This window comes from Bos taurus, chromosome 11 (assembly GCF_002263795.3).
Source record: "Bos taurus isolate L1 Dominette 01449 registration number 42190680 breed Hereford chromosome 11, ARS-UCD2.0, whole genome shotgun sequence".
Lineage (NCBI taxonomy): Eukaryota > Metazoa > Chordata > Mammalia > Artiodactyla > Bovidae > Bos > Bos taurus.
The window spans coordinates 88,505,480-88,520,504 of NC_037338.1; the positions used below are offsets into that span (position 1 = coordinate 88,505,480).

A 15,025-nucleotide genomic window follows, 5' to 3' on the forward strand; every position below is an offset into this window, starting at 1 on the left:
TGAATTAATATATTTTTATATTTTCATAATATCTTTACATTTAGTTATTGAAATTAAAGAAGAGTTCTCTCTGTGTCTCTAAATAAATATCTATATGTAGATAAATATTTTAGCATTTCCTTTCCCTGATGGCTCAGTTGGTAAAGAATCTGCCTGCAATACAGGAGACCCCGGTTCGAGTCCTGGGTTGGGAAGATCTGCTGGAGAAGGGATATGTTACCCACTCCAGTATTCTTGGGCTTCCCTTGTGGGCTCAGTGATAAAGAATCTGTCTGCAATGTGGGAGACCTGGGTTCGATCCCTGGGTTGGGAAGATCCCCTAGAGAAGGGAAAGTCTACTCACTCCAGTATTCTGGCCTGGAGAATTCCATGGACTGTAATGTCTGTGGTGTTGCAAAGAATCAGACACGACTGAGCGACTTTCACTTTCACTTTCTTGTATTACAAAATGCTTCAGGTTCAGATTCATCATATATTTTCCCTGCCTTATTTCCGTGATTCTTCCTCTTGGAATCAATCAGTTTCCCAAGGGGCCCTAGTTCTTGATATTCAAAAGTGATATTTAGAAACCAATAATCTAATTGTCAGGTATACTTATCGCTACTGGGATGTCTCTGCTGCTTGTCCTCCTCAGTGGATAGATGTAGAAAATACATAACTCTTGCATACACGTCACATACGTCTATTCTGTATATTTTTGTGTGTGTGTATATATTAATAAAGAGACTCAGTTGATGTGTGTGGGTGTATTTTTTTTAATGAAAAGACTTAGTTGATAACTGTGAACCCAGTCTACAGTAAGCCTTCCCCATTTTCTTAATTTGTAACACTCTTCTGACTGTGAGAAATCTGGCTCTCACTATCTACACAGAATATTTATTTATTTGTTCAACTCTAGTAAATAAATAGTTTCAGAATTTCTAACCCATACCCTGAGAGAAACAGATTTGCTACTAAATAAATACAGTGTTTGTATACAGTTCTTTTTGTCTGTAGCATTACAGAATTCAGTCAAAATACTGCTTTCTGACATTACCTGGATCAGTTTCTAAGTAATTGTGTGATATACTTGTAATATAATTAATTCATCCTGGTCTGTATTCTGTCTGTCTTTCCTACATTCTAGTTGATTTTTTAAAGATTTACATACAGTAAAATTCACTCTCTGGCGTTCAGTTCTGTGGGTTTTGACACGTTTGTGATGTCATTCATCCACCATAGCTCTGTGCAGAGCAGTTCTATTGCATCAACTGTACCCTTATGCCACTTCTTTATAACCATCCCCTCCACCCACTCCACAGTCCGTGGCTACCACTGTCTGTTTTTCCTTTCCATAGTTTTGCCTTTTTCAGATTAGAGCAACTTATTTTATTTTACCTCTTTTAGTGATGATGAAACAGAATCAAGAGGATTAAGTGGTTTATATTCTTGCATCCAAATTTGGATTGGTCCAAATACTTTTCTTTTTTAAGCAAACAAAACATTCACTTCCTAGTATAATTGGATTACATTGGTCTCTTTTCTTGAATTGCATGATAGCTAAAGAGAACACTGCTAAAACTAAGAATGTTGCTTTGTAGCTTGGAAAATAGGAAGTTACCATGCTGTTAATTCATACTTAATGACTTTGCTCACCCCTGGAAATCATGATCTATATTTGTATCTTCTCTTTTTTAGCAAGAGGTACGATACCGATCTGGAATTTATAGGATGGGTTTAGATGCAGGAGTTGAATGGGATGGCTGGAATCCGTCTCTGGAAAAAAGCTAGACTCACACCAGGAGGAGAGTATCTAGGGGCATAGAATGTTTGCTGAAGGAAAATATTTAAACAGCCAAAATAAATCTTGGAAATTCAGTAGAGTCCAATATGAATGTTCCCTGTATCAATTTCCAAAAATATAATACAAACTTTGAAGTAATTACTGGACTTAAGAGATTGGACTTTGTCCAGATATGATTGTGTATTTCCATGGGGAGGTTGGGTATTAGAACTACATAGTAGTGATTTCATAAAACAGTGGTTTTATAGAGAATGCTCACAAAAGAAGCTTCATTAATGACATTTTTGTCCTTGGAGACAGTCCAGTGTTTTATTTCCCTCCTCTCCCCCCTTTTTTTTTTCCCTGAAGGGAGGATGGACGGCTCTTATGTGGGCGTGTTATAAAGGCCGTACTGAAGTGGTCGAGCTGCTGCTTTCTCATGGTGCCAATCCAAGTGTTACTGGTCTGGTAAGCATTAACAAAAAGTTCGTCTGTAATAGATGTGGTAAGTTCTTTTAGGAAATACTTAATATTGGTTGTACTTTGGACTTCATATTGGGTAAAATGATATAGACCTTACTAAAAATAATAATTCGGAATGCGATTTCAAAACACAAGGGAATTTTTTTATGAAGCCAAACTTTTTTTTCAATTTTTATCAACAAAAAAGCAACTTAAATGTTAGTTACAGCTATATAACATTTCAAAAGGAGATTTTGAAATCCTTATGTCATCTTTCCTGTGTTCTATGGGTATGCATTCTTAACCTAAGCTCTTTTAATGAAGAGAGACATTTACCAAATACTCATGCCAGTTTTCTGTACATTCTTACTGGTCATAATACATGCATTACTGCTTTGCATGAAGCTTGCTCTGACTGCAGATTAAGTAATCATTTTATTGATGGGGGGACTCCTTTCACAGTGCAAATGTATGTCAAATCATCATGTACACTTCAAATACCTTACAGTTTTATTTGTCAATTATGCCTTAATACAGCTGGGAAAAAATCAGTTTTATTCAGGTTGATAGAAGGATTATAAAGAAAGGTTTCACATTCTTCTTCTTAGTCTTACCTGTTGGCTAGATAATTACATTAAGTGTGTTGAATTTATAAAAATAAATATGTTCATAATATATATTTATTTAAGGTTGAGTACATCTCAGTTCTCAGTTACATATTATGAGATTTATGTGTGTTTTTAATGGTCTGTGACTTGACTTTTAAAAAAAATACTACCTTGTATTGCTCCCTGTGTTATTTACTCTTCTTAGCAACTGTGTGCTATAGATATCAACCTAAAAGACTTTTTCTTTCCCTCCCTCCCTGTCTACCTCCCCGCCCGTCTGACTGTCTCCCAGCAGTACAGTGTCTACCCAATCATTTGGGCAGCAGGCAGAGGCCATGCTGATATAGTGCAACTTTTACTGCAAAATGGTGCCAAGGTCAACTGCTCTGACAAGGTAGGTCAACAGGATCTTCCAGGTTCAGTTCATGTTGTGTCTACTCTGTGTGTCTGACTTACCAGGATTTTTATATGATCTCATGAGGCTGCACTGATGTATCTTATGTTTATATTTATTAATATATTTTATAAGGTCATACATCTCATAGATGGGTTCCCTATAGGTATTGAAAGTGTTAGTCACTCAGTTGTGTCTGATTCTTTGTGACTCCATGGACTGTAGCCTGCCAGGCTCCTCTGTCCATGAGATTCTCCAGACAAGAATACTGGAGTGGGTTGTCATTTCCTTCTCCAGGGGATCTTCCTGACCCAGGGATCGAACCTGGGTCTCCTGCATTGCAGGCAGATTCTTTACTGTCTGAGCCACCAGGGAAGCCTAAATTGGTACTCAGTATCTTTCCGTTGTCTTTTATATTACAGTCATTATTCTCAGGAAAGTAGAGTTGATTTCCTAGCTTCATTATTTGAAATTTTCTGTTGTAGCTCTTCTTTCTATCTTGGGTCCTATCTACCTTCTCTGTATTGTTGCCAGATTATCTTTTTAAAAATTTATTTAATTAATTAATTTATGACTGTATTGGGTCTTTTTTTTTTTTTGATGTTTGATCTTATTTATTTGTTACTCTTAGAACATCTCATTTTTGACTGGACTCAGACTTAGAAGTAAAAGCTCTCAGAGGGGACAGCCTCCATCTCTTGGCAATCTATTCCTGCCATTTTTCTTTGGCCTCCTTCATTCTCTTGGGCAAAAGTTTAGCATATTCTACAGCCTCTTCTTTATCTTTCTTAGTACACTGTTTCTTCAGAGCAATACGCCAGCATTTGTGCTGCAGAACTCGTGGAGTCACGAGACACTGAATCTTGGGTGCTTTAGTCCTAGGTTTCTTACCGTCTTTGTTTAGGGCCTTTCGCACAACATATTGGCGGACATCATCTTCTTTAGAGAGATTTAAAAGTTTGCAGATTCTGCTAGCTCTTTTGGGACCCAGGCCACGAGGCACTATAGTATCAGTGAGTCCAGGAATATCCTTCTCCCCTTTTTTCACGATGACCAAATTGAGAACACTCAGATTGGCATCCACAGTGCAACCCCGTACAGATTTGCGCTTTCTCTCTCCAGTCCTCCTTGGTCTGTAACAGGAATGCCCCTTACTCAGTAGCAGGCGAACTCGACCATGGGTCAAGACACCCTGCTTCATGGGGAAACCCTGCTTATCATTCCCGCCACTGATTCGGACCACATAACCCTTCCATTCTTCACCCAGAGCATCAGCAGCAACTTCTGTGGTCATACGCTTCTCGTAGAAGGTACAAAGTTTTCGTTCATTGTCCACTTCAATGAGCTTCTGGCAGCCAGTGGCTGGGAAAGAGATGTTCAGCTTCATTCTGAAGCAGCTGACAGCCTCCGCGGCGCCATGGAAAAGAGCTGTGCTGGGTCTTTACTGATGCTCGTGAGCTTTCTCTAGTTGTGGCGAGCGGGGGCTACTCTATGTTGCGATGCGTAGACTTTTCATTGTGTTGGCTTCTCTTGTTGCAGAGCACGGACTCTAGAGCACAGGCTCAGTAGCTGTGGTGCACAGGTGTAGGTGCTCCACAGCATGTGGTATCTTCCTGGACCAGGGATCGAACCCATGTCTCCTGCACTGGCAGGTGGATTCTTCACCACTAAGTCATCAGGGAAACCCCAGATGATCTTTAAAATTTAAGTTTTGTTCTTTCTCTCTCATACTTAAAATCCTAAGGATGTCAGTCCCTGTTATGATGCATAAAGATAGTCTTTGCCTCCCTTTCTCCTGTGGTCTCTACCACAGACTACCTTTGCTTGGCTGTCGATGATGCAGGTTCCTGAGTTTTTCACAGTGTGGAGTGGCCTCTCCTTCTCTTCTTCAACTTCTATTCATCCTTCACTCTCAGCTCATGTGCCATCAGTTCCAGAAAGCTCCCCAGGATTTTGTCCTATTCACTTTTTAAAATATCCTTAATACCCCAAATGGGGCTTCTCACATGGCAATAGTGGTAAAGAATCTGCGTGCTTGTATAGGAAACAAGAGATGCAGATTTGATCCCTAGGTTGGGGAGATCTCCTGGAGGAGGAGATTGCAACCTGCTTTAGTATTCTTGTCTGGAAAATTCTATGGACAGAAGGGCCTGGTGGGCTACAGTACATGGAGTCGGCAGAAGTTGAACATGACTGAGCACAGCCCACGTATTTGAGAAATGTTTAATTGTAATTTAATTTAATTCTTTCTTGCTTTTGGGGAGCTTTTCTAGCATCTTTGGTTTCAAAGCCCAGATTTTTCAATTTGACCCCAGTCTCTTCCCAGGCTCACTTCTTGCCATCGCTCTCCAAATACACTGTACTTTTGGATGCAGAAGATGGTCTACCATTCTGTGAACTTTTATGAATTTCTGTGAAGTGTGTGTCTTTGTTTATTCTTTTCCCTCTGTTAAGAATGTTACTACCTCCTCTGCCTGATGAACTCCTGTTTATTTTCTCAAGGCTCAGTTGGAATGTTATCTTCTCTGTTAAGTCTCCTTAACTTACCCAGTCAACGTGGATGCCTCTTCTGTACTGTCAGTATTCACTGTCCATACCTCCAGTAGCACACAGAAGTTCTCTTAGTCAAGGCTGTTATAAAAAGTAGGCATTCATTAAGCATTCATGTCAGTCTAAGTCTCCAGTGTAGTCAAATGTCACTGCAAGTGTTCCTGTGTCTCTTCATTGCCACATGAATCCCCCCAAAGGTAAAGCATTGCTTTTATGCATGATTTACATTCTCTGATGGCTTTTGAGTCATGTTGCAGCAGAACGTGCTTTTGAGTGCCGTTTCTCAGCTGACGTTTATTTTATCAGACATAGAGGTAAATCTAGGGTGGTGGTGAAGAGCACAGGCTGAAGCCAGGCTTGTTGGGTTCATGGATTTTGCTCCACCTCTTAGTAGCTTTGTGACATCGAGCCTGTAATTAGCTTCTCAGGGTCTTGTTTGCTCATCTGTTTAAAATGTGATATTGTGATTTGTACTTACTCTTGTGATGAAGATTACACGAGTTAACCTATGTCAACTAGTTAGAACCATATTTGGCACTTAGCTGTTACTATTTTTGACTATAGTCAAATTGTTTGACTTCATATGTCACAAGATATGGGAAGCAAAGAAAGTGTGTTGGAAATTAAAGGCTGTATGACTTTATGATGAAAAATTGTCAATTATTATAAAACTTTAAGTTGGGTGAAACACATTTCATGCAGTGGTTAACCATCTATTTGGGAGAAATAAAATAAGAAAAATATGATTCACCTAGGCTTAAAATTATGATTGGTGTAAACTGTAATCTAAAATACTCAGTGTGATTTTTATTAAAATTCATGTTGAGAGCTTAGTTTCTTTTAATATATCTTCAATAATAATTTTAAATTTGTTATTTCTTTTAATAGTATGGAACCACCCCTTTGGTTTGGGCTGCACGAAAAGGTCATTTGGAATGTGTAAAACATTTATTAGCCATGGGAGCTGATGTTGATCAAGAAGGAGCTGTAAGTATCTTTTCTACTTAACTGCTGATAGTAGAGAGATATTTTTAGTTTTGAGAGAGAGAATATTTTTTTCCTTAGCATATGTCTAGAAAATTTTCCCTACAGTATCTAAATAATACTTAGAAAAACAAACATTTTTGATATTTTAAGCTGTAACTTGTTTTCCTTCTCTGATAGATTTTAAAATATCAGAAATCAGTGGTCAAAACCTAGACAGCTTAAGAATTGGTTCAGTATATCTTAGCGACTAGGAGTTATGGATTCATTATTGAGTCCCTGCTTGTACCTGGCCTCTGCCAAATGTGCTGGGGGTACTAGAGGAGACTATCACATCACTTTTCTCTTGAACTTCTATGAGTATAGTTAAAGGAGATGATGTTTATGCACAAGAAACAATACAGTCTTCTATTAACATAATTATTAGATTATGTGAGGTGGATCATAAGGGATTCTGAGAAGAGTTGCTAGCAAACCTGTGGCTGCAGTGTAACAAGAGTGGGCTCTAAGTCATACTTGACTTCTTGGCATAATACCAACCAGCTCCTCCTATTTTCCATGGTGGCAAAGCTGCTAATTGCCGACCCTCAAGGGGCGTGGAATATGTTAGTGCTGTGTGGAGACAGAGCATGATTCTTACCCGACCCTGGAAGCCATACTGTTCACCTGCCTCTTTTCTGGCCAGTTTATCAAGTGGATAAGTGGCCTGTCTCTATGTTGACTGCTGAAGAGTCTGAGAAGGCTATGTTATTTAATATTGAGAGTTATGGCTTAGTTCCAGGGGCTGATATAACAACCAAAATATTTCTATAAGGAAATTGCATGCTATCTCAAACTAGATAAAAGTCTCAAGAATAAATTTTAATATTTGTTTTGCAGTGAGTCAGATTGTTGTATTAGGTGATTTATTGTTAATAAATGTGAAGTTTTTAAAAGAACAACTAAAAATAAGACAGTTTTGAAAATGTGGTTTCTGGGTCACTATAAGAAAGAAGAATATGTTATACTGTTATTGAAATATTCTGTACTTTTTAATTCATTGTTTCACTTACGTTTTTCGTATAGATTTTATTATAGATTGTTACTTGTTTGAAGTCTGTTAACCTGACTTTGGATTACTTCATTTAGAATGTGTTTAATTTTGAATCATCCTGTCAGCTATTTTACCATTCAATACTTTTGTGAGAGGATTTGTTCATTGTAAATGAGTCCAAATTTAGGTTATCATTTAAAGATTTTAATGTCATTCCTCCCAACTGAAGAGGACTAACACATCTTCAAGAATGGAAAATATGCTTCCTGACCACTTTTGGTATGATCACTTCTGATTATTTACATTGGCATTTTATTATCAGAAATAATTATTAATTACAGGTCACCTATTTGAAAACATCAGTTTTTGACTAGGGCATAAATTAAGTTGTCTGAAATGACTAATTTATTGGACTTTTTTGTTTGTTCTTTAGAATTCAATGACCGCACTTATTGTGGCAGTAAAAGGAGGCTACACACAGTCAGTGAAAGAAATTTTGAAGCGAAATCCAAATGTAAATTTAACAGATAAGGATGGAAATACAGCCTTGATGATTGCATCGAAGGAGGGACATACAGAAATTGTACAGGATCTCCTTGACGCTGGGACATATGTGAACATACCTGATAGGGTAGGTTGTCTATTTAGAACTTGTCTTCCAGTGGTGATGTTGATGGAAGGTACCTTAACTTCTCAACACCTTTCAAGATTCTTTCTGCATAACATATTTAAGATGTTTTATTTCTACCTTTAAAACTAATAAGTTAAAACATATTTAATCTTTGTGAAGGGTGTTCTTTTCAGTTTTTTTTTTTCTTTTCAGTTTTTAAAAAATAATATTGTTATTGATAATGTGATCTTAAAATCATCCTTACTGTAGGTCTTGTTCATAGTTGGTGTTCATTGTTCTAAGACTTCAGGTCCCACCCTTAAACTTAATAGAGTTTTCAAGTTTGTATCTCTTGCTCTGACCTCTTCTCAGAAGTATACACTTGCATGTCCATTTCCACTTAAACTCTCCACGTGAGTGTCTAATGGTCCTCTTAATTTTCAGCAAAACAGATATTTTGTTTGTTTGATCCCAAACCTGCTTTCCCCTCAGACTTCTCCATCTCAGATGGTTCCATCATCTACCCTGTGTTAAAGACCCATACTGTACACATGACACTGTACACTGTCTTGAATTCCCAGTGACCAAAGTCACTCCCCAGTCACTTTCTGTTGCATCACTCTCTTTTATTTGCATTACATTTGTCTTGTTTTTTATTTTTGTTTATTGTATGTTGTCTGTGAGTCTCCTCTAGACTATATATTCTCCCAGAGCTGGGACCTTGTCTAATTTATTTCCTAGAGCCTAGAATAGTGCATGGTGCACAGTAAGCAATGGAATATATAGAACCTTGTGTTAATATCCTAGTTTGAACCCAAATTAATGCTAATATTCTCAAAGTGTTTCTGCCATGGGTTTATACTTTTAATGTAGTAGTTAAGATGTTACATCGTGGCTCAGTTTTCAAGGGCCTGCATCTTGAATTGTAGCCCACTGGGGCCCACTTAGGATTGAGATGAACCATAGCTCATGGAAAGATCCAACTCAAACCCGTATAACTGATTTGTAATTTAGCAGTTAAAAAAAAAGGCCATTTACAGTATTTGAAGTAGGGAAAGATATAATTAATAATGATTATTTCTTGGTGAATATAATTTCAGGGCAGAGCTATCCTTATGAGGTAATGAACTTCATCTAAACCTTATATTGAGGAATGAGTCAGTCCTGGGCACTCTTGGCCTGTAATGCCAAGTAGAATATAGATTCTGTTCTGGGAACCAACCTTCTCCCTTAATTAAATGTGGTTATAAACCCACAGATGGCTCTAGCTTTGCAGCTTCCTTTAGAGTCAGTGGCTTTTGTCAGATAGCATGATTCCAAGGGATTTGTGTTATGTAATTTCCAAAGATTCATCTGGTTCATTGACAGTCATGGCGTCATTTTATTTAATTTACATTTGTAATGAGAGGGTGCCTTCAAAATAGAATGGCTTATTGTTGTGGGTGACTTACCTTTCTAAAGTTTTGTCCTGGAATTTCAGATATAAATGTCCTCATTTTGATGTATAGTCTTCTCTCCCTTATTCTACAGGCTATTAATATCAGGTATTAATACTAGTTACCTAAAAACTTTGTTGTTTACAGAAAGTATCTGAGATACTTTTTTTCCCAAGACATTTCCAAAAAAATTTTATTGTATTAATATATGATTAATCTTAACTTAAAAACAGTATATTTTGTTTTCCTCATCAATTATCTATGGTTGGTTTTTTTTTTTGTCTTTTTAGAGTGGAGATACTGTCTTAATTGGTGCTGTCAGAGGTGGTCATGTGGAAATTGTTCGAGCACTTCTCCAAAAATATGCTGATATCGACATTAGAGGACAGGTGTGTGTGATTACAGACTGTTATCTATGACTGTAATTGGTCGTATATGTTGGTTGATCATAATGTCATTCTTTGAGTTTTCCTATGAAGTTAAACTTATAAACACTAATATATTTAATGGATGCCTGTATTACTAAGTTTCACTGCCATTATTTTGAAATTTCTGTATTAATGTCAAGTTAGATAGAATTGAACCATAAAGAAGCTCATGTTTTTCAAGTACACCTCCCTTATTAATGTCTAAATATATTCAATCCTGAAATTAGTAGTTTATAATACTGAGAAATGGCAGCACTTTGAGTGTGTGTGACTTGTTTTCTTTAGTGTTCTCCCTCTGTTTGTCTTCTTCATCCGTGTATTGTTCTTCTATTCCTGTGTTTTGTTTTAGTCTTTCATCTCCTTTCCCCCATTTGCTTGCCTTTCTCAGGACCACTTGGTAGCGCCTATGGACTTTGTTTAAGGCAGTCACAGCTCACAGAGCTATAAAGGTTATTCATTTTAGGTAAAAGCACTCCTGAAGTTGTAAATTTATTCAGTATGTCAGAAGCTTTAGATTAAAAAAGAAAAATCTGTTCTTTACAACCCATTTTGCTGTTGGACAGTCTGTATTTCTGCTCAGTTTTTTCCTTGTATACAAATCCATTTTTGAATCAAACTAATAAACATTATGCCAAATGCCATGAGAGTCTTTTAACATGGATCTCTTGCCTGTACGAAACATGTATTTTAATTCGGAAGGTTTTAGTTCATTTAGTTTATACTTAAACTTACGTTTTTATCTGAACATAAAAAGTGATGCCCACTTTTGATATCAGATAGTGTATGGTTGTGGAGAAGGCAATGGCAGCAGCAGCAGTGTATGGTTGATTGCCTAGTGAAGATTCAAATATAAGAGTCTGGAGGTGGTGAAAGAGGGCATTAAGGAGAACTTTTGAGGGAAGGTAGAATTTGAACTAGTTTGAAAAATCGGTCGAGTTTGGATAAAGAAAGGCTGAGTAATTCAGGCAAGAATAGTAGAATAATGGGAAGAGAAAGTTCAGGAAAGTGGGAATGTGAAAGACTGTAGTCCTTAGCTAGTGAATAAATTAGGTTGTTAAGGAGGGTGGGATGGGAGATAGTAAAGTGCAAAGGGATGTAGGACCAGAGAGGTTAGAGTGTCAAACTCAGAAGGTTCAGAAGCTAGTGTGCGGTTTTGAGAAGGGAACTGTGTTGAGAAAATCTTGGTGTAGCAAACAGTGTGATAGTGGCCAAAAGTCATTCATTGAGGGAAAAAAATCATATTTTCACTGAAAGTAGGTGCCTTGATCACCTATTTTGACTTTTATCTAACTCCTTTGTGTCTGTCAATTCTGTTTTCCAACATTTTAATCAGTTTTTGTTTTTCTTCTTTAGCTCTGCTTTCAAAATCCATTTGAATCTTTTTTGGTGTTTGAACTAGAGAGGATTTTAAAGGATCTGATGAAAATCAGTTTATGGGTATGGGTGGAGATTAAGAAAGCTGAGAATGACAGAAACAATTCAGCTTATGTTTGTGTAGTACATTCTCATGCATTATCTTTTGAAAAGATTGGGCAGATGAAAAGCCACAAGCCAAGGTCAGAATATTTACGTGACTTCTCAAAGGACACAGCTCAAGTCCTGAAGACCTCCAACTCAGTGTGGGGTGGGTCCTGAAACCTAATTGCATTCCAGAAGCGTAGTTGACCCTATCAGCTGTGTGGGGTTGCTGCTTCCTAATCAAGAAGTGTTAAGTTTTCCTACACTTCTTTTGTAAAGAATTTCCCACAAGTAAATGCAAGGTACAATAAGGATTAATATTATTCTTTTTCTTTTTTTTTTACATCTGCATGTTCAATTACATAGGTTCTTAGAATTTTGAAAAGTAGATGATTTGGCCACTGTACTGTTTTTCTTTTTATTTATTTATTTATTTATTTTATTTTTTAACTTTACAATATTGTATTGGTTCTATTATGCTGCTGCTTGGTAAAATATATTAATGCTTTCTGACAGAAATGTTAATACTGATGAATTTTTAATATTCTGTCTTATATGAAGTGCTTGTTGATTTTTTAAATTAATACAGGACAGTAAAACTGCCTTGTATTGGGCTGTTGAGAAAGGAAATGCAACAATGGTGAGAGACATCTTACAGTGCAATCCTGACACTGAAATATGCACGAAGGTATAAACGACATTTCCATCCTTTTAGCAATACCTAATGCTGAATGTTTGTAGTGCTTTTTTTTTTTTTTTAAGTTTTTACAACTGTTTGATATTAGAATGACAGGGGTTTTACTGGTAGTGTTCTGTATTAAGTTGAGGAATAGCTTTATATCCTTTTAGGAGTTGTGTATTCACAGCAGAATACACTGTGTAATTTGTTATTTTAATTAGATACTTTCAGAAAGCACAGTATCAGCTGTTCATAAACTGTGGCCAGATCATTTCCCCAGAATTATTTTATGCTCCTGTTGTTTGGAATGCCGAACATGTTTCTTTTTAAAAGATCAGTTTGTGTGGTTATTGGTTCCTCAAACCAACCACTTTAGTCTGTTTTACTCCATGTGAAAAGTATAAAACTGTGTAAGACCTCAGTGATTATATTTGGCCTTCTGTGTAGTAGTTGTTCTTGAGGAAAGTATATTTGAAATTCTGAAATGAAATGGCAGGAGTTCTTCCTGAATAAAACAGACTTATGGAAGCACCCATAATACAGCCCTGGTTCATCTACCAGAGATTTGGAGCAGTGTTATCTGAACCAGTGATGGTGGCTGCAGTGCCCTGGGATACCTTCTGGTTTGCAGGCTGTGGCTCCTTGGAATCTTTTTTCTTTTGGAACTGTGTGTCAGCTGCTCTGACCACATATGGCTTCTGACCACATTTTGCTTTTTCCTAATTCAGTGCTAAACTGTGGTCTCTTCTTCTTTCTCTTAATTTGGTTTTGAATGCAATTAGATCATTCTTTAATAAGCAAGTAGTGGGTACATCCCTTGCTTGGCTGAGTAACATACAAGTATTTTGATACAAGTGGTTGGTTATGGAAGGAAAAGCACTTTCTTGTTAGTTTTTGCAACTGTGTTTTCTTGAGAACATTTTCAGTATAGACTGGGTGAATATTTGACTTCTTGACATGTGTTTATATGACTTTAAAGACTAAAGGTATTAATCTGGCAAACCTTTTTATCTGTACCGACAGGATGGCGAAACACCCCTTATAAAGGCTACCAAGATGAGAAACATAGAAGTGGTAGAGCTGCTGCTGGATAAAGGAGCCAAAGTGTCTGCTGTCGATAAGGTAGTAATAAAATATTCGTGCAGAGAGCATAGGGCAGTTGGTAAGACCAACCTGTATACCTGGTGGACTTAGGGGAGTCTCATGTTATTTTGTGGAAGGAGAGACTACTGACTGGGTATATCTGAGTGGGATTTGGATCCTGTGAGATCTTGGCTGTTCTGAGAGGTGCTGAGGAGTGGGCAGGCTCAGTTAAAGAAGTTGCTTCCTATGTTCCCTCTGTGGCTCAGATCAGTTACGGGGAGCTGAGCTGCATTGAGCACCATGCAAGGATGATGTCATCAGGGTGGATCTTGTTGCAGAGAAACAAGAGGAAAGAATCAAGATAAGCCACAGGAAGAACGTGGCACATCATTTAATGTTCTAGAGCGACCAGAGTGGGCAGAAACTTAGAATTCCATTTGTTAGCTTTTGGATCATTGTCTTTAAAAGATGTTTGTAAAGTAAAAGGTGGAGAATACTTTGCAGACTAAATTTCTTTTTTACATGATAGTTTTCATTAGTGCTGGATATGAAGAGTAAAGTGATGGGGATTCTAATAAGGGAAGAAGGCAGGTTGATGTTTGAGAGAGGTGAAAGCTGAGGGAATGAAGAGGTGGTAAGTAGGCAGAGAACATGGATACAACAGAGAGGACTCCAAGGCAGAGAATGTAGAGAAAGACGATGATGGTGACCAAGGGCATAGGGAAAGACAAGTTCACTTGTGGTAGTGAAATACCACCATGGACTGAGATGCTGTGTAGACTGATGACGAGAGCACTGTGAAATAGAATATAAATTATAAATTAGTTGAGGAAGACGGTTGACATGGTGGACAGTTAGTAGCTGAATGGTAGATGGAAGTACCATTAACCTATGATAGAAGTGGATCCAGGGCCTGTGGGAAGCTGCAGGGGAAACCTGTTCCTTGTGCTCTTTCATTCTGGAGGCTCTGGGAGAAAGAATACCCAAGGAAAGCTAGGGAAGGAACTAGAGAAAGAAAATTGCAAGGAAGATAGAAATAAAAACTCATATGAAAAATACGGAGAGTTTGGGTATTCTGTTATTTTGTAGAAATATGAAAAATGTTATTCTGTATATATCCATGAGAAATGGGGAAGTTCAAGTGTCCCTTCACTGTTTACAGAAAGGAGACACCCCTCTGCACATTGCTATTCGTGGGAGGAGTCGGAAACTGGCAGAACTCCTTTTAAGAAACCCCAAAGATGGACGGTTACTGTATAGACCCAACAAAGCAGGCGAGACTCCCTACAATATTGACTGTAGCCATCAGAAAAGTATTTTAACTCAAATATTTGGAGCCAGTAAGTACTGGGTTTTGTATCTGCCTGAGGTTTTAAGAAATGAACGTCTATGAAAAAATTAAGAGAATGACAGCAGTTTTGTGTTTATCACTTAACCAGAGATTATAAAAGTTGAAAATGTTATTTGCTGTAGAAAAGTAACTTCTTCCTGTCTAGAGTTCCTTTGCATTATATTGGAGCATTCTAAATTAAGTACAT

General features: G+C 37.4%; 2 protein-coding genes across 15 annotated transcripts in view; one reads left to right on the forward strand and one right to left on the reverse strand.

Moving 5' to 3' along the window:
* Positions 1-15,025, forward strand: part of KIDINS220 (kinase D interacting substrate 220) — a 96,226-nt gene that overhangs the window by 17,418 nt on the left and 63,783 nt on the right. For 11 of the 14 annotated variants that reach the window (XM_059891831.1, XM_059891830.1, XM_059891832.1 and 8 more), the window contains 8 exons: positions 2,132-2,230; positions 3,125-3,226; positions 6,665-6,763; positions 8,227-8,424; positions 10,130-10,228; positions 12,315-12,413; positions 13,428-13,526; positions 14,650-14,827. In XM_059891831.1, the coding sequence (XP_059747814.1) occupies positions 2,132-2,230; positions 3,125-3,226; positions 6,665-6,763; positions 8,227-8,424; positions 10,130-10,228; positions 12,315-12,413; positions 13,428-13,526; positions 14,650-14,827 (973 nt within the window). The remainder of the gene's footprint in view (positions 1-2,131; positions 2,231-3,124; positions 3,227-6,664; positions 6,764-8,226; positions 8,425-10,129; positions 10,229-12,314; positions 12,414-13,427; positions 13,527-14,649; positions 14,828-15,025) is intronic. The other 3 variants (XM_024999549.2, XM_024999550.2, XM_024999551.2) reach the window with 1 other exon arrangement.
* Positions 3,817-4,618, reverse strand: LOC784521 (small ribosomal subunit protein eS6-like). The gene has a single exon (XM_059891833.1). It carries the CDS (start codon positions 4,611-4,613, stop codon positions 3,933-3,935), a length of 681 nt encoding a protein of 226 aa, XP_059747816.1. The 5' UTR covers positions 4,614-4,618; the 3' UTR covers positions 3,817-3,932.

What these genes read in the sequence shown, in the direction of transcription:
- LOC784521 (XM_059891833.1), bottom strand. Translation starts at nt 4,613, where the DNA reads ATGAAGCTGAACATCTCTTTCCCAGCCACTGGCTGCCAGAAGCTCATT.